The 18605-nt window shown below is 43.2% G+C and overlaps 1 protein-coding gene across 1 annotated transcript in view; it reads left to right on the forward strand.

The window, feature by feature from the left end:
- The window catches only part of MYOF (myoferlin), a 190280-nt gene that overhangs the window by 122580 nt on the left and 49095 nt on the right, over nucleotides 1-18605 (forward strand). The window contains exons 29-35 of the mRNA XM_037727745.1: nucleotides 1816-1930; nucleotides 4355-4460; nucleotides 9394-9539; nucleotides 12829-13002; nucleotides 14256-14364; nucleotides 16032-16109; nucleotides 18336-18517. Of these exons, the coding sequence (XP_037583673.1) occupies nucleotides 1816-1930; nucleotides 4355-4460; nucleotides 9394-9539; nucleotides 12829-13002; nucleotides 14256-14364; nucleotides 16032-16109; nucleotides 18336-18517 (910 nt within the window). The remainder of the gene's footprint in view (nucleotides 1-1815; nucleotides 1931-4354; nucleotides 4461-9393; nucleotides 9540-12828; nucleotides 13003-14255; nucleotides 14365-16031; nucleotides 16110-18335; nucleotides 18518-18605) is intronic.

Here is an 18605-nt window from a genome sequence, read left to right on the forward strand (position 1 = left end):
CCACCATGCCCAGCTGATTTTTTGTATTTTTAGTAGAGATGGGGTTTCACTATGTTGACCAGGATGGTCTCGATCTCTTGACTTCGTGATCCACCTGCCTCGGCCTCTCAAAGTGCTGGGATTACAGGCGTGAGCCACCACGCCCGGCCACGTGCACCATTTCTACTGTACATATAGCCTACTCAACTTACGACCAAATCATGTTACGACCGGTTTGCCGGTCCCAATCGTGGTCGTAAGTCGAGCACTAGCTGTAGCTCCACTTTGTAAATGAGGAAATGGACATCTAGAGAGATTAAATAACTTGTCCAAAGGTGCATCGCTTGTCAGTGGTATAGTTGGGGCTAGAATCTGAGTCCAGCATGGGCACCCAAACCAGTACTCAGCTGTCATGCTAGAAAGTCTGCAAGAAACAGGAGAAGGTACATGTAAGTGGATGAATTCCATATATGTGAACTATATCTCAAAAGCCATTATTTAAAAAAAGAAATAAACAGTAGAAGGTGGTAAGCATGCTTCCCCTGGAGTCTGGGGGACACTAGAGACTGTTTTCTAAACGTTGCCAACAACACTAGAACCAGCATTCCCTTTTTTTGACATCTGTTGACAGCATCCTTGAGGTGGGAGGAAATAAGCTTGCGAAGTTGAATTTTAAGGCTTCCAACTAGAGTTTGGTCTCGCTGTGGTTCATTTCCTGTGATTGCATAGGCATTAGGGAGGGAGGGAGGCAAGCGAGCATGCTGCTCTCTTAAGACCCACATCTGACTGCTTTCAACTCAGGCAGCTTGCTTTGGATGGAGTTGGGGGAGATTGGTGAGGGGAAGGAAAAGGGGGTTTGAATAGGCTGGAAGGAAGGTAGGTTAGTGAGGACAGGGAAAGGGTAGGGGAAATTGTGATAGAAAAAGCAGAATGTCAAAGCATGTTAGGGCTGGATGGAATCCTAGAGGTAGCAGCCAGAGCTTTTATTCCCCTTTTCTGAGGCCCAGAGAAGTGATGGCCAATTTATGTAAATGGTTGGGACTATTTGTTTTTTTTATTCCTTTCCCGTGCTGGATTCTAGGGGAGAATACAGCAGAGACAAGATGCACAAACAATAAAGGGAATAACCTTCATTTGAGTAGGTACCTGGCAGAAGACTTGAGACAAAGTTGGAGACTCTGTAACTTTTCTCTGCAGGTTGTCCAAATAGTTCCAAATCCAAGAGGGAAATTGGCATGTGAGAGAGTATGGATTTCCCAAACGCTCAAATGGAGTTTGGAGTCTTAAATGACCTGGTTTGGCTCTCTACCTAGGAACTCTCCAGAAAACTTAAACTCCTCCCTTCAGTTTGTGTGACATAGACCAAGCAAGCCAGGAGTAAACGTTTCCATATTTGGCTTCATGAGACCGTCTCCACTAGGTTTTAAAAAAGAACGGAGACGGCTGTCTTTCTTTTGAACTGTTAGCCAAGAGTTTCATTGAGGAAACTGAGCAGCCCCGAACTGAAACCCACATGGAAGATGTCTGTGGTCCTTATAAGAAGCTGCCCACAATACTGTTTTCCCAGACCCCATCCTCATTACTGAGAAGGAGCAACCTTGCTCATTTGCGGAGTTCTCTGTGATTTAAGTCACATTGTTCCAGCAGACCCTGTCTTCAAAGGAATGTCCAAAGCGATTAGTACAAAGAGGAATTTGGAGTCAGAACCAACAGGGGTAAAGCAAGGAGGGAAGTGGTGTCACTCCCAGGGTGCAGATGCTTCCTGAGTGTTGGGAGTCACTGAGGCCTCGGGTTACCCGGTCTTCCTGGGTAACTTGAGCCCTCCCCACCCCGCAGCTTGCTGACTGAGGCAGATGCAGGTCACACGGAGTTCACTGATGAAGTCTATCAGAATGAGACCCGCTACCCCGGGGGCGACTGGAAGCCAGCGGAGGACACCTACACAGATGCGGTGAGCAGCCTGCTTCAGAGAGAAACCCTCACCTGTCACCTCTCATTGTAATCTGTGGGGAACCCAGCAGCCACCTGGCCTGGCTTTACCCTTCTCCTCTGCTCCATCTTATGTTCTGAAGAGGCTTCCTCTTATAACTTAAGCCACACCAGTGCCACAATATTTATTTTCTTTAGAATAGAAATGAGGCCTATTTAACTAGATGTTGGTACATGGTATCGTTTGGATTGTGCAAATTTTTTAGGTAAATTTTTATTATGAGCTAACAAGGGTTTGTTGTTGTTGTTTGAGGGTTTTTTGAGATAGAGTCTTCCTCTGTTTCCCAGGCTGAGTGCAGCAGTGCGATCATAGCTCACTGTAACCTCAAATTCCTGAGCTCAAGCAATCCTCCAGCCTCAGCCTCCCCAGTAGCTGGGACTACAGGCACATGCCACCATGGCAGACTAATTTTTTATTTTTTTGTAGCGATGGGGTCTTATATCACCCAAGCTTGTCTTGAACTCCTGGCCTCAAGCAATCCTCCAGCCTCAGCTTCCCAAAGTGCTGGGATTACCGGAGTGACACACCAAGCTTGGCCTAGTTTTTTGTTTTTAGTTTTCGTTTTTGTTTTGTTGTTGTTTTGAGACAGTGTTTTGCTCTTGCTGCCCAGGCTGGAGTGCAATGGCACGATCTCAGCTCGCTGCAACCTCCACCTCCTGGGTTCAAGCGATTCTCCTGTCTCAGCCTCCTGAGTAGCTGGGATTACAGGTGCATTTTTGTATTTTTAGTAGAGACGGGGTTTCATCGTATTGGTCAGGCTGGCCTCAAAGTCCTTACTTCAGGTGATCTGCCCACCCTGGCCTCCCAAAGTGCTGGGATTACAGGAGTGAGCCAGTGTGTTCAGCCAGCTCAGCCTAGTTTTTAATATCATAACACATGAACTGTTTTTGTCTTTAAAAAATCCAAGCAGTGTTAAAGGAAATCAAAAGTAATTCTTCTCCCAATCCATATTCCATTCCCCAAAGATAAACATTGATGTCTGTTTTCTGTTGGTATACAAGTATATAACTTCCTTTTTTCTGCCTAAATAGAATTGTGTTGTACACACAGTTCCACAGCTTGTATTTCTCACATGATAATGTATCTTGAACATTTTTTATATCAATGCATATAGATCTATGAGCTTTTAAAAATGGCCACAGAATGTTTGATTATATGCACCTGCTATAATTCATTTAATCCCCTCTTTCTGGGCATTCAGTTTTGAGTCGTTGGTTTTTATAAGCAGTGTAACAGTGAACATCCTTAAACATATATTTTTATTCACTTCTGAAAGTATCTATAGGAAAGATCCTTGGATTTGGTTGGTCTAGGTTTAAATGCATTTAAAATTTTGATAAAATTTTGTAACCTTTAAAAAGGTTTTATAAATTCATATTTTCAACAGAAGCACGAGGAGCCTGTTTGCCTTAAACATTCGCCATCCCACTTTGTAATCTTTGCCACATGAATAAGTGGTATCCTGTTGTTATTTCAATTTTCACTGTCTTCATCTAAAGTGAAGATAAGTATTTTTCCATGTTTATGGGCCACGTTTATTTACTTAGGAACTTTCTTTTCACAACTCTCTTCACTTTTATGTAAGTTTTATGCAGTTTATCGGCTTGTCAATATTTTATATAAATTTTGCTCAATTGTATATGATTAACATCATGAACCTCCAGCAGCATTTCCCTGTACTCAGAAACGTGTCTGCTGGGTGTGGTAGCTCACACCTGTAATCACAGCACTTTGGGAGGTCGAGGTGGGTACATCACTGAAGGTCAGGAGTTCAAGACCAGCTTGGCCAACATGGTGAAACCCCATCTCTACTAAAAATACAAAAATTAGCCAGATGTGGTGGCAGGCAACTATAGAGGCTGAGGCAAGAGAATCCCTTGAGCCTGGGAGGAGAAGTTACAGTGAGTTGAGATGGCACCATTGCACCCCAGCCTGGGTGACACAGCAAAACTGCATCTCAAAACAAAACAAAGCAAAAACAAAAAAACTCCAAACCATGTTTCTTTAATGTTTTACCCATTCTCTGATGGGTTCTTTCCCACGTAACACCTCATAAACACAGTTGCACCATTTCATAATATTAAGTTGAACCATAAGAAATTGCTGAGATTCAACCACTTTGACCTACAAAAACAGCAATTTCACATGATTGAACCTAATACTTTTCCCCAACAGTAAAAATATAAGGTAGTTTAAACTAATTTTTATTTAGCAGTTGTGCATAAATAAAGATCAGAGAGTTTTCTGAGTGAAATGGATCTCTAAGATGGTATCTAAGTAAAGGTGTGAATGCCATAGTTCAGTGGGAGGACTATATCTTGCTCTTTGCATCTGACTGACACGATGGCTTACCTCCCTTCTTTGTGTTTATTTTTGTTTTGTTAGAACGGCGATAAAGCAGCATCTCCCAGCGAGTTGACTTGTCCTCCAGGTTGGGAATGGGAGGATGATGCGTGGTCATATGACATAAATCGAGCAGTGGATGAGAAAGGTAACATTGTATACCTATGACCTGATTGGGGCTCTGCAGCAGGGCCTTGGTTAATCAGGGTGAAGTTGCCTTGGAAGGGAAGGTCCTCACTTCTGCTGGTCTATGGCAGAGGTCCCCAGTCTCCTGGCCATAGACCAGTACCAGTTCGTAACCTGCTAGGAACCGGGCCACACAGCAGAAGTGAGCCGTGGGCAAGTAGGCATCACCACCTGAGCTCTGCCTCCTGTCAGATCAGCGGCAGCATTAGATTCTCATGAGAGTGCAAACCCTGTTGTGAACTGCATGTGAGAGGGGTCTAGGTTGTGTGCTCTTTATGGGAATCTAGCCATCCTCCCCCCCAATCCCACAACCCTGTCCATAGAAAAATTTTCTTCCATGGAACCTGTCCTTGGTGCCAAAAAGGTTGGGGGCTGCTGGTCTGTGGCAGCTGGGTCACATGGCAGTCAAATGTAGACTAGTCAAATGTAGAATCCAAAGGACAGGCAAGTGTATGGACAAGTGCTAAGTGGGCAGGAGGGTGTTAAGAGTGAAAAACAGGCCAGGTGCGATGGCTAACGTCTGTAATTCCAGCACTTTAGGAGGCTGAGGTGGGTGGATCATGAAGTCAGGAGTTCAAGACCAGCCTGGCCAACATGGTGAAACCCTGTCTCTACTAAAGATACAAAAATTAGCCAGGCACGGTGGCAGGAGCCTGTAATCTCAGATACTTAGGAGGCTGAGGCAGGAGAATCGCTTGAACCAGGGCAGCAGAGGTTGCACTGAGCTGAGATCATGCCACTGCACTCCAGCCTGGGCAACAGAGTGAGACTTTGTCTCCAAAAAAAAAAAAAAAAAAAAAAAAAAAAAAAAAAAAAAAAAAAAAAAAAAAAAAAAAAAAAAGAAAAAACATAAACCATGTACAGTGAGTACGGTGATGCACTGTAAAACAATGTTTCAGTCAGGATGGACTGCATGTGTGACAGTGGCCCTATAAGAATATCACGGAGCATATATAGAAGAAACCTCGTCCATGGAACTTGATGTGGCATTGCAGATCCAGTAGGGGTAACAGTCGATAGTCAGTAATGGTGCTGGGGCATTTGGTTTTCCATAGGCAGAAATATATGTGCAGGCGTGGTGGCTCACATCTGTAATCCCAGCACTTTGGGAGGCTGAGGAGGGCGGATCACTTGAATTCAGGAGTTCAAGACCAACCTGGCCAACATGGCAAAACCCCGTCTCTACTAAAAAAAAAAAAAATACAAAACTTAGTTGGGCACGGTGGCGCACCTGTAGTCCCAGCTACTTGAGAGACTGAGGCGGGACGATTGCTTGAACCGGAGAGGCGATCATTGCAGTGAGCTGAGATTGCACCACTGCACTCCAACCTGGCAACAGACCAACACGTGTCTCAAAAAAAAAAATCATAAAAAATAAAAGCTCTATATATACACACACATGCGTTTTTGTGTGTGTGTATGTGTGTGTGTGTGTGTGTGTGATAGAATAAAACAATATATACCACCTCGGTTGGTGTAAATACACTCTTTGATGTTCATTCAATGAAAAAATTGCCTAAAGACTTATTGCTCAGAAGGTAACTCCATGGTTAAGCAATGGATGACTGTTTTTAAGAATACAGCATTTTCCCATTTAAAATATTAATATTTTCCTCATTGTGGATTTTTGGTGTTAATTTTGATGTCTTTGAATACTGCATTACAATATGATTTCTCTCGGTTAGTGAGTTTTTTTGGCGTCTCCTTGAATTTTGCACCCAGGCTAGTGTCTCACTGGCCTCACTCTAATCTCTTAGCTCAGGGTGATGTGGCAGCTCACACTTAGGCGGCATCAATAAAAGGATAACTTGGCTGGGCGCCGTGGCTCATGCCTGTAATCCCAGCACTTTGGGAGTCCCAGGGGGTTAGATCACCTGAGGTCAGGAGTTCAAGACCAGCCTGGCCAACGTGGTGAAACCCCATCTCTACTAAAAATACAAAGATTAGCTGGGCGTGGTGGCACATGCCTGTAATCCCAGCTACTAGGGAGGCTGAGGCAGGAGAATCACTTGAACCCGGGAGGCGGAGGTTGCAGTGAGCTGAGATCTCGACATTGCACTCCAGTCTGGGCAACAAGAATGAAACTTCATCTCAAAAAATAAAAAAGTAAAATAAATATATAAATAAAAGGATCAATCAGGGTGTAGTCGGTCGCACTTGTGATCCCAGCACTTTGGGAAGCTGAGGGAGGATCGTTTGAGTCCAGGAGTTCGAGACCGGCCTAGGTAACATAGTGAGACCCCCTGTCTCATCTCTACAAAAGTTAAAAATATTAACCGGACGTGGTGGCATGTACCTATAGTCCCAGCTACTCAGGAGCCTGAGGCAGGATGAATGCTTCAGCCCAGGAGGTTGGGCTGCAGTGAGCGATGATTGCACCACTGCACTCTAGTCTGGGCAACAGAGCAAAACACTGTCTCAAAAAAAATAATAAAATAAGAAACAGAATCACATCTGGTGTGAAGTTTGTACTCCTGGGGAGGGTCTTTGGTTCTGAGTGACAAGCTCACGTAGGGTCCCTCTAAGGGAGACAGGATGTGAGAGACACAGGAACACACCTCCCCAAGTCCCCTAGGAAGAGAGCTGACTTGGGATCTGAACTCAAGTTACTGAAGGGTTATTACTCAATCAAGGGAATGGAGCTATTCTCTGTGGCTCCAGAGAGGAGGACGATTACAGAGAAAATTTCCAGGGAGGCCAAAGGCATCTCAGTTTAAGAGAAGAAACCATTTCCAAGATGCCGTGGTATTCCCATGCCGTCTTGGTTCAGGAGGGGCTGTTCAGGAGAAGCTGGGGACCCTCCGTAAGAGGCTCTGGAGAATTCCAGCATCTGAAGGCTGCAGTTTGGGGGCTTTACCATACATACACACACACGCGCGCACACACACACGCGCACACACACGCGTGCACACACACTATGTATCCATATATGTATAATATATGTTTGAGGCAAATTAAAATTAAACTTACTTTCCATTCTTCTGAGATCTTTAGATTATTTAGATTATTAGATCTCTGAGATTATTTGTGAAACTTCAAGATTAAAAAAATAACAACAGCAAGAAACAAGGCTAAGAATCAGCATCCCAGGCTCCTTCCTCTTAATTCTATTAGCCACAAAAATTAAGCTCAGCAAAGACAAAGACACTTCTGTTACCTCCCAATTAGTCTTCCCTGTTTGGGCACAGTCCCAGACCTCACTCCCGGTGCCTGTGCATGGATTCCTGGCAAGAGAGGCGCCATCCAGGGCTCAGTGCCAAGGCTCCTCTCTCAGTTCCGTCCTGAGGGTGTCCTTGAGCTCACTCCGGACAGAGGCTCTTCCTCCTACTGCCGGGTCCTCAGATCCCAGCTCCCTAAGCAGGGATTTATGTCTTGCCATTGCTTCCTTTTTTTTCTTTTTTCTTTTGAGACGGAGCCTCGCTGTCCCACAAAAAAATAAAAATAAAAAATAAAAAATTAAAATTAAATGGGAACACTTCCGCTATGACAGGAAATATCCTCTCTTTTTTACATAGGTATTCGGAGTACATAATTTTGTAACTTTGTTTCATCCTCTTCATTTGCCTAGGGCGCATCAAGTAGCCTCTAGAGGGTGTTTAAACCCCAGAAAATTCTGCAGTTGGTCTCTTGAGCACCTATGCTCAGCCCGCCCCCACCCTGTGAAGTGTACTTTCTTTTTTTTTGAGACTGAACCTCATTCTGTTGCCCAGACTGGACTGCAGTGGTGTGATCTCAGCTCACTGCAACCTCCGTTTCCCAGGTTCAAGCCATTCTTCTGCCTCAGCGTCCTGAGTAGGTGGGATTACAGGCACCTAACACTAAGCCCGGCTAATTTTTGTATTTTTAGTAGAGAAAGAGCCAAGAGAGCCAAGATCAAGCCACTGCACTCCAGCCTGAGAAACAAGAGTGAAACTTTGTCTCCAAAAAAAAAAAAAAAAGTGAAAAACATCAGGCGATGGGGGCCACCTGTTTGGGTTTTGAGATGCTTAGGGATCCATGATGAGAATTTGGAGGGAGCTGCAGTCAAGGTTTTCTCTATTCTAACCATACCCCATAATCTCCCTGGGAACACCACATTCAGGCGCCCCCTGGCTCAGAAAAGAAAGCTGTAAACTGCCCTTAAAGTCATCGTATGCACCAATAATGCAGATTATTGATATAACTTCTGGTGTTTGTCTTTTTCTCACTTAATTAAAATTAAGTGAACAATAGCATTTGGAATTATCAAAATAGAAAACCTGATTCATTTCTTTATGCATGGAGCATAGAACTGACATTGACCCAGAAGATTTCACATGAATTATAAGCTCCTTGCTGATCTCGATGCACACACCAGATCTTAGAATAATCGTGAGCATTGATTGGGCAATAACTGTGTGCTAAGTATGGCCCTCATGCATTGCATATGTAATTTTGATAGTGTTAAAATACTGTAACCCTATAAAAAGGTGTGTTTTATCTTTACAATGGGGAAATTGGGCCATAGGCAGGTTTACCAACTTGCAGGAAACTTATTTAGTTAACAGCCAACATGTGGTGATGCTAAGATTTGAACCCAGGCTGTGTACCCGCACAGCCCACACCCTCACCTGTGGTTTCTCCTGCCTCTTGAATTGGGCTCTATTCTTAAGTGCATTCAATTACCATGAATGACCAGAAGCATAAAAGTGGAGGAGAACCCCATGGCCACCAAGGAAGTATTTTGAGGAACTCAATGGGAACGAGGCTATATTCAGTTTGGCTGGACATCCCAGCAAAATGAAAAGAGCCACACATTCGGTCATGATAGTAGAGTGTCTGGGGGCTGGGAGAGTGACTGAATGTTTCCTGGAGGTTTATTTGGTGATCTGGCAAGTGCATCTCTTTTGGGTAACCATTTACAAACTCTGTTCCAGGCTGGGAATATGGAATCACCATTCCTCCTGATCATAAGCCCAAATCCTGGGTTGCCGCAGAGAAAATGTACCATACTCATAGACGGCGAAGGCTGGTCCGAAAACGCAGGAAAGATTTAACACAGACGGCTTCAAGCACCGCGAGGGTAAGAGGAGTCAGTGAAGAGAGCTGGACTGAGGAGCTCTGCCCTCCTGACCACAAAGTCCCAGCTAACTAGGCGTTTCTGCAAAAACTATTTGCAAATCCATTAGGCTGCACTTGAGGTTCTCAAATTGAGCTCACCGCAGCCGGCAATATCACCATACCTGGGAATATGTTAGAACTGTCCCATCCCAACGCTACTGATTTAGAAATCCTGCGGCTGGGCCCAGCCGTCTGTAGTTCAGCAAATCATCCTGGTGATTCTGAGGCAGGATAAATGTTGAGAACTGCTACAGAGGTGTTAAAAGAAATGGAAATTATTTTGGCAGCATAATATAGTAGCAGCAGTCGCTTAGAACTTGGAACAAGATGTGTGAGATTCAAACTCTGACTTCCCTTCCTTTCTCATCTGCAAAATGGGAATAATATCTATACCTTCTAATTAGGGTATGGTAAGCTTTAAATGAAATAATAATTTTGGGCCGGGCGCGGTGGCTCACGCCTGTAATCCCAGCACTTTGGGAGGCCGAGGCGGGTGGATCACTAGGTCAAGAGATTGAGACCATCCTGGTCAACATGGTGAAACCCCGTCTCTACTAAAAATACAAAAAATTAGCTGGGCATGGTGGTGCATGCCTGTAATCCCAGCTACTCAGGAGGCTGAGGCAGGAGAATTGCCTGAACCCAGGAGGCGGAGGTTGCGGTGAGCCGAGATCACGCCATTGCACTCCAGCCTGGGTAACAAGAGCGAAACTCCGTCTCAAAAAAAAAAAAAAAAAGAATAATTTTGATAGAACAATAACACTCATAGTAAGTGGCATGTATAGAAGGGGCTTTCTATAAGGCTAGGTACTGAATAGGCATCACCTAAAGTCTCTAAGGTTTGGATTTTATGGCCGTTTTACAGATAATGCTCACGGAGTTTAAGTAGACTTGCTCTAGGCCAAGTATCTAGTAAGTGGCAAAGCTGGTGTTGTAATAGGAACACCAGGAACACTCTCTATTCCACAGAATGCGTAACTCTAGTAGGTGCTATGACATTAATTTTATTAGATGGTGAGCTTCTGGAAGCAAAAATGGAGCCATAGTCATCTTAGTATCCTCCTTGCTAACTCAGAAATGTGCTCCCAGTAAATAATCTAGTCAAATAAATGAGCTAATGAATGAGTCGTTTTTTACAATTTAATTTTAAGTTCCAAGATACATGCCCAGGATGTGCAGGTTCATTCCATAGGTAAACGTGTCCCTTGGTGGTTGGCTGCTCCTATCAACCCATCACTTAGGTATTAAACCCAGCATGCATCAGCTGTTTATCCTGATGCTCTCCCTCCCTCCACCCCCTGGCCCCAGTGTGTGTTGTTTCCCTCCCTGTGTCCATGTGTTCTCATTGTTCAGCTCCCACCTGTGAGAACACGTGGTATTTGGTTTTATATTTCCATGTTTGTTTGCTGAGGATGATGGCCTCTAGCTCCATCCATGTCCCTGCAAAGGATACAGTCTCATTCCTTTTTATGACTGTATAGTATTCCATGGTGTGTATGTAGCACATTTTCTTTATCCAGTCTATTATTGATGGGCATTTGGGTTGATTCCATGTATTTGCTATTGTGAATAGTGCTACAATGAAAATATGCATGCATGCTTCTTTATAATAGAATTATTTATATTCCTCTGGGTATGTACCCACTAATGAGATTGCTGGGTCAAATGGCATTTCTGGTTCTAGGTCTTTGAGGAATCGCCACACTGTCTTCCACAATGTTGAGCTAATTTACACTTGCACCAACAGTGTAAAAGTGTTCCTATTTCTCCACAGTCTGACCAGCATCTGTTGTTTCTTGACTTTTTAATAATCTCTATTCTGACTGGCGTGAGATGGTATCTCATTGTGGTTTTTATTTGCATTTCTCTAATGATCAGTGATGTTGAGCTTTTTTTCATGTTTGTTGGCCGCATAAATTTCTTGAGAAGTATCTGTTCATGTCATTTACTCACTTTTTAATGATGTTGTTTGTTTTTTTTCTTGTAATTTTGCTTAAGTTCCTTGTAGATTCTGGATATTAGACCTTTGTCAGATGGATAGATTGCAAAACTTTTCTCCCATTCTGTAGGTTGCCTGTTCACTCTGGTGATAGTTTCTTTTGCTGTGCAGAAGCTCTTTAGTTTAATGATTGCATTTTTATTGTTTAATTATCCCATTCTGATGGGGTGAGAAATTTCTAGAGATGCTGGAACCCTCTCCCACATGAGAGCACCAAGTTGAAGTGGAAGGAACACTGAGCCACCAGTTGGAAGGCTCTGGCTATGGCCCAGCTCTACCAATGAGTATTGCTGAGACTTTGATCATGTTTCCTAACCTGCCTTACTCTTGCCTATGTGAAATCTTTCACTGCTACTATTAATATTACTAGAGGGTCAGGCACAAGATTATGCTTAACCTGCATTTTACATTTATTCAAAGTGAAAAAAATAGACCCAACGACAGTAATTACCCACATGGAGCTCTTATTTCTCAGATTGTAAATATTATTCCATAATATTTTACATTTATTAAATCCAGTCATACTTTTAAGATAGTTAAATAAAATTTCTGCCATGAAAATGTCAGCTGCATGAAGGCAAAGACCCTATCTTTTCTTCACTGTGTCCTTACCCCTAACATGATCCCTGTCACATAGTAGGCACTCAGATTTCTTGAATGAATAGAATACAACATTGAATACTGATACCACTTGTATATCAATAGTTTTTAAGCTGAAAAGTAGCATACAAATCTGTCATTGGTTATTACAGAAAGAATATATTCTGACCTGTCACTTTATTAGTTATGGCAGCTATTAGCTCAGGCAAAACATTTAAACCTTGGCGGGGGGCGTTTACTTTTTTTCGTACCTATGTAAAGTGGAGATACCAATGTTTTACAAACTATATCACACTAGCAACGTTTTTATGTACTAATGAAGTGAGAAAACCGAAAGCAATTTGAGAAAGAGTCTACTTGCTTCACCCACCCCAAGTCTGAATGAGGTGCACCTCGTGAGGGTCGGTCCCCTGTGGAGCTGTAATTGCCTGCTTATCTCTCTGCACTCCCACAGTCCATCGGCTCTGCAAGGGCACAGATCCTGTCTGTTTTTTTCTTTTCTGTATTCCTGGCTCTAGCTCAGTACTTGGCAAAGAGCTGATTTTGAATACTATGTATCTGCTGATTGATCAAATGACCTGTTTTATCAGGATAAGGAATATCATCATCAGCAGCATTGTCATCATCATTAACATTTTTACTTCTGTTTTAGGCCATGGAGGAATTGGAAGACCAAGAAGGTTGGGAATATGCTTCTTTAATTGGCTGGAAATTCCACTGGAAACAACGAAGTTCAGATACCTTTCGCCGCAGACGCTGGAGGAGAAAAATGGCTCCTTCAGAAACACATGGTGCAGCTGCCATCTTTAAACTTGAAGGTGCCCTTGTAAGTACTAGGTTGCCAGAGCACAGATCGTATTGGTGTAGAGAAAATATGTGAGTGTTAGATACAGCACTGCCAACTCCACAGAAATGCCTGTCATTCCAGCACCATAAGATGGCAAATATTAACAGGTTGAGAGAAAGCCACACATCCTGGGTACTCAGTACCTCCTGTCGAATGAACAGACCACGAACACAGGAGTGTTCTAAGAAATACTCCTGCTGACACACCTGCTTCACCTAGCATTTTCCACATGTGTCTGTTCCAGGACCCTTGTTTCGGGTAACATCTGTTCACCTCCCAGACACAAGTTCCTTAAATCGTATCTTAGAAGCTGCAACTGTTCAACAAACCAAAAAAGTTAAATATACAGATGTGAGGGGGAGGAAATCAGAGGGCTAGATCACAAAATTAGAGAGCAATTCATACAGAAGCACAATAAAGAAGTCGGGGAAAAAGCAGGCAGGTGGAAGGAAGGGATAGGAGAATGGCAATGGGTGATCTAAAACAATAGGGGGCCGGGTGCGGTGGCTCACGCCTGTAATCCCAGCACTTTGGGAGGCTGAGGCAGGTGGATGACGAGGTTGGGAGTTCAAGACCAGCCTGGCCAAGATGGTGAAACTCCGTCTCTAACAAAAATACAAAAATTAGCGGGGTGTGGTAGCAGGTGCCTGTAATCCCAGCTACTCGAGAGGCTGAGACAGAGAATTGCTTGAACCCAGTAGTTGGAAGTTGCAGTGAGCCGAGATCATGCCACTGCAGTCCATCCTGGGGTGACAGAGCGAGACTCCATCTCAAAAATAAAATAAAATATAAAATAAAACAATAGAGTGGTCAGGAACCGTGCCCCAACAGCCTATTTTTGTATTTCTGCACTGTGACCCACTGCGTTCTCCTGCTGCTGCTGCTCTTTCTCTTCCTTATCCCGTCCTTTTACTCCCTATTGCTCCTCTGCATTTTTTCTTTTTTTCCCTTTTTCTCAGCATCAGGGTTTGGCAAACCTGGACTGGAGGTAGGAGGGCTGGCTCCCACTTCCTGCTTGGCTGCTTTCCAGCTAAGCAACTTCAGGGAAGTCACTTGCTATCCTAGGACTTACTCCTCTTAAAAAAAAAAGGGGGGGGTGGGATTTTGGATGATAGCATCTTTACAAAGCTAGAATTCCATTTGTTTGGGATTCTTGCCTCTGGGTTGGTTGGCTTGCTTTTAGGCAGTGTTTCCTGACTCCTCTGCTAACTGACTCTGTTAATTGACTTTAGGGGGCAGACACTACGGAAGATGGGGATGAGAAGACTGTGGAGAAGCAGAAGCACAGCGCCACTGCTGTGTTTGGAGCAAACACACCCATTGTTTCCTGCAATTTTGACAGTGAGTTTTATTTTTTTTAATTTATTTTTATTCATTTTTATTTGAGATGGAGTCTCACTCTGTCACCCAGGCTGGAATACAGCGGCGTGATCTCGGCTCACTGCCACCTGCCAGGTTCAAGCAATTCCCCTGTCTCAGCCTCCTGAGTAGCTGGGACTACAGGTACACGTCACCATGCCCCTGGCTAATTTTTTGTATTTTTAGTAGAGACAGGGTTTCGCCATATTAGCCAGGCTGGTCTCGACCTCCTGACTTCTGGTAATCCACCCACCTCAGCCTCCCAAAGTGCTGGGATTACAGGCGTGAGCCACTACACCTGGCCAACAGTGAATTTTAAACATGACTTTGTGAATTCCACTTCCTTTTATCTCAAGGAAACTTCAAATCACCAAATATGATTTTAAAATCTCTTCATGCAAATATGACTTTCATTTTCATCCTTGATGAAAGGGGTTTTTAAAAATACAGTTGAAAACCATGTCATATTTAAGGTGAAGTGTGATCAAATCACTGATTTTAACAGTCTATCTAAGATGTGTTTATCTAGTAAGCCTCCAAAATTGAAATTTTAACTATGAAAAAAGACACAAAAAATTAAATAAAAGTTGGTTTCAGTAATAACCTTCAGGATTTGGAGGCTGAGAGAGACCTACTCTACAATAATATTAACAAACACTAACATAGGTCTTAGCTCTTAGCATGGGCTAGGAACTATACATATTATAACTTGGTTAATCCTCCTGACAACACTATAAAGTAGGTGATATTATTGTCCCCATTTTACAGAAGTGGGAACCAAGGCACAGGAAGATTAAATAACTTGCCCAAAGTCTTATGGTTAGTAAGCATTAGAGACAAGATTTGAACTCAGATAGTGGAGCTCCCAGAATCTGTGCATGGCATCACAAAGCTCTGCTATCTCACAGAGAGCGAGAGACAGAGAGAGTGTCAGAGAAAGAGAGAGACAGACACAGAGTGTCAGAAAGAGAGAGACAGTGTCAGAGAGAGAGAGAGAGAGAGACAGACACAGAGTGTCAGAGAGAGAGAGACAGAGAGTGTCAGAGAGAGACAGAGAGAGTGTCAGAGAGAGAGCGTCAGAGAGAGAGAGAATGTCAGAGGAAGAGAGACAAACACAGAATATAATAAAAGAAGGTGTATGAAGAGTTTGAAATGTCACAGAAAGTTTTAGAAGATAACTGTTTCCCAGATCTGGTGCCGAAGTAGTATAGAAAGCCCTATTCCTATAACTGCTGGAGACCCAGTTTCATTTGAAAGGTCTGTGATGACAAGCAGCACCCTACATTCAGTTAGTTTATAACAGAGGTAATGTTTTCCTGATTGACACACTTTTCACTGAGCTTACTAAGTATTTTTTAAAAAGAATACATATGAATATTTTAAGACCAAGTCTCACTCTGTCGCCCAGGCTGGAGTGCAGTGGCGTGATCTCAGCTCATTGAACTACTTTGGGAGGACACATCATCACTACACTATGTGCTCTTTACTGTGGGAACTATAACAGATTCAGGTGGCCCATTTATCAGAAACATGTATTTTTTTTCCAAATATTCCAGTAAAGTAGCAGTTTACAGTGTTACATTTATTTTTGTTTGTTTGTTATGTTTTTTGTTACATTTCTTGTAAGTAATCGTCATTTTGCTTTTTAGGAGTCTACATCTACCACCTGCGCTGCTATGTCTATCAAGCCAGAAATCTCCTGGCTTTAGACAAGGATAGCTTTTCAGGTAAAGGGAAACAATCTTCATGCTACACATGATTATACAGCATGCTATTCACTTCTATGTGTCAAGTGAATGCCTTCTGTCCTTTCTAACAAAAACCCTTTTCATGTGGAGATTATTGTTGCATCCTGGAAGCAAACTTGCTCAATCATTAGATAAATCATCACTGAAACCTTTAGGCACCATTGCTGGGTGCTAGTGATACACAGAAGATCCTTTGGTACTGATAGATATTAATTGATTAAGTAATAAGAAGCACCGAGAAAGTGAGTTCTCATCTCTGTTTATATACATGGCTGTGTTTTCATCCCCGGACCCTTGGGTTGATTGGGAAGTTAAAATCCTTTAAATTTTTCTGTAGGTTCTCTCAAGGTATCAAAAAGATGACAAGTTTGCCGTCTGCCTACAGCACCAGGCTTTGAGCAGTTTAGAGTTCATTTTAACCTCCTCCTCTGCCTGCTCCCCAGATACCCGATACCGTGAAGCTCTGTCGTCTCTTGCACTGACACCCCAGCTGCTTTTGTTGCTTTGGACTGGTTCTGAGAGGAAGGCTATTGGCAAGGGAGCGGGGAGGAGGGGAGAACATGCCTGCCTGGGGATTTGAGTCCTTGCTGCTCAACCATGGATTGAGCTATCTGGGGAGCATTCCACTTCAGGACTCAAAGCCCAGCAGAGCTTCCCTGGGCTTTCTATGGAAACAACTCTTAACCCCATGTCCCGTTTGCCCTGAACTGCACTTTTTTATTCCAACCGGGAAATGTGTTAAAGCATTTGCCTGACTCTCATGTGCTCACATCAATTTTGAAGCATGTTTCAAGCACTAATATTTACCAATATTTGTGAATGGTTTCCTTGATACAAATTTGACCAGATTCAAGATTATCACTGCAATATACATCTCCAATGTGGTCTTTGAAGACATTTTCAAATATTTTCCACCAGAGGGCACTCTATCACTGAAAGTCAAAAAAAATATTTCCAAAATTCGTGACTAAAGCTTCATAAAACTTTAAGCACATTCCTTGCAGTTTGAGATAGAAGAATTATCATCAGGGCAAAAGCAAAGGGTTTATATGATGGCTCCACTTCTAGAAACCAAGCACTTTTAGCTTATACAAGAGTTTCAGGCTAGATACTGTGTTATTTTTCAGATAGGTCAGCCCCCAGGCAACTGCAAAAAGGTTTGATGAAATTATTTAGCATGAAGGAGAACATAGATTATTTCTCCATACACAACATTGCTTTCTCTCCATTCTTTATTTTATTTACTTGTTTATTTTGAGAAGGAGTTTTGCTGTTGTTGTCCAGGCAGTGCAATTGTGCGATCTTGGTTCACCGCAACTTCCGCCTCCCAAGTTCAAGCAATTCTCCTGCCTCAGCCTCCCAAGTAGCTGGGATTACAGGCATTCACCACCACACCCTGCTAATTTTGTATCTTTAGTAGAGATGCGGTTTCACCGTGTTGGTCTCAAATTCCTGACCTCAGGTAATCCACCCACCTTGGCCTCCCAGAGTGCTGGGATTGCAGGCATGAGCCACCGCACCCAGCAGCTTTCTCTCCATTCTTAAGTATAGTGAGTCAACGTTTTCTGCTGTCACAGATTGTAAACTATGAGCATCTGAACTTTTCCTGTTCCTCTTGTACTCTTGAGACCTGGCACTCAATAAATACTTGCTGAATGGATTATCAACAACATTAAAAACAAATATAATAAAAACTAGCATTTATCAGATACTCCCTATAGGACAGGCTCTATCCTAAGTAGCTAACATTCCTTATGTCGTTTTATCCTCAACACTGTGAGGCAGATATTACTTTCATGCATGGAGGAGGGAACCAAGGTTTAGGAAGATTATTTTCCCCTCAAAGTTATGCAGCAGGGGTGAAGGGCAGGTATTGAACCTGGGTTGTATCTGACTGCAGAGCCTTCCCTCAACCACGACTGCAGTGCTCTTGCAGAGGAAAACTGTGGGCCCAATTACCCTTGGTGAGGACATACTCCAAAGAGATACCTCTCAGTACACGTCGGGGTCTCGCTTCAGGTGTCTCTGCTGCAGTACCAGAACCTTCCATGGGGAACTCCCTGCTCCCTAGAAACCCTCTCTCCAGGAGGATGGTGAGAGCCCACCGTCATTATATCCAGAGGGAAAGAATGTGGTTGCAGTGAGTGGTCTTAGGGAGTTAGATTCTAGCCATGGCCCCATTGTTCTTCTCGCTTTCTGTTTTAGATCCGTATGCTCATGTCTCTTTCCTCCATCGGAGCAAAACCACTGAAATCATCCGTTCAACCCTGAATCCCACGTGGGACCAAACAATTATATTCGATGAAGTTGAAATCTATGGGGAACCTCAAACAATTCTACAGAATCCACCCAAAGTGATCATGGAACTTTTTGACAATGACCAAGTGGTAGGTCATTTAGAATTTCTTTTTTTTTTTTTTTTTTTGACGGAGTTTCACTGTTGTTACCCAGGCTGGAGTGCAATGGCGCGATCTC

This window comes from Cebus imitator, unplaced genomic scaffold (genome assembly GCF_001604975.1).
Source record: "Cebus imitator isolate Cc_AM_T3 unplaced genomic scaffold, Cebus_imitator-1.0 Scaffold238, whole genome shotgun sequence".
NCBI classification, from domain to species: domain Eukaryota; kingdom Metazoa; phylum Chordata; class Mammalia; order Primates; family Cebidae; genus Cebus; species Cebus imitator.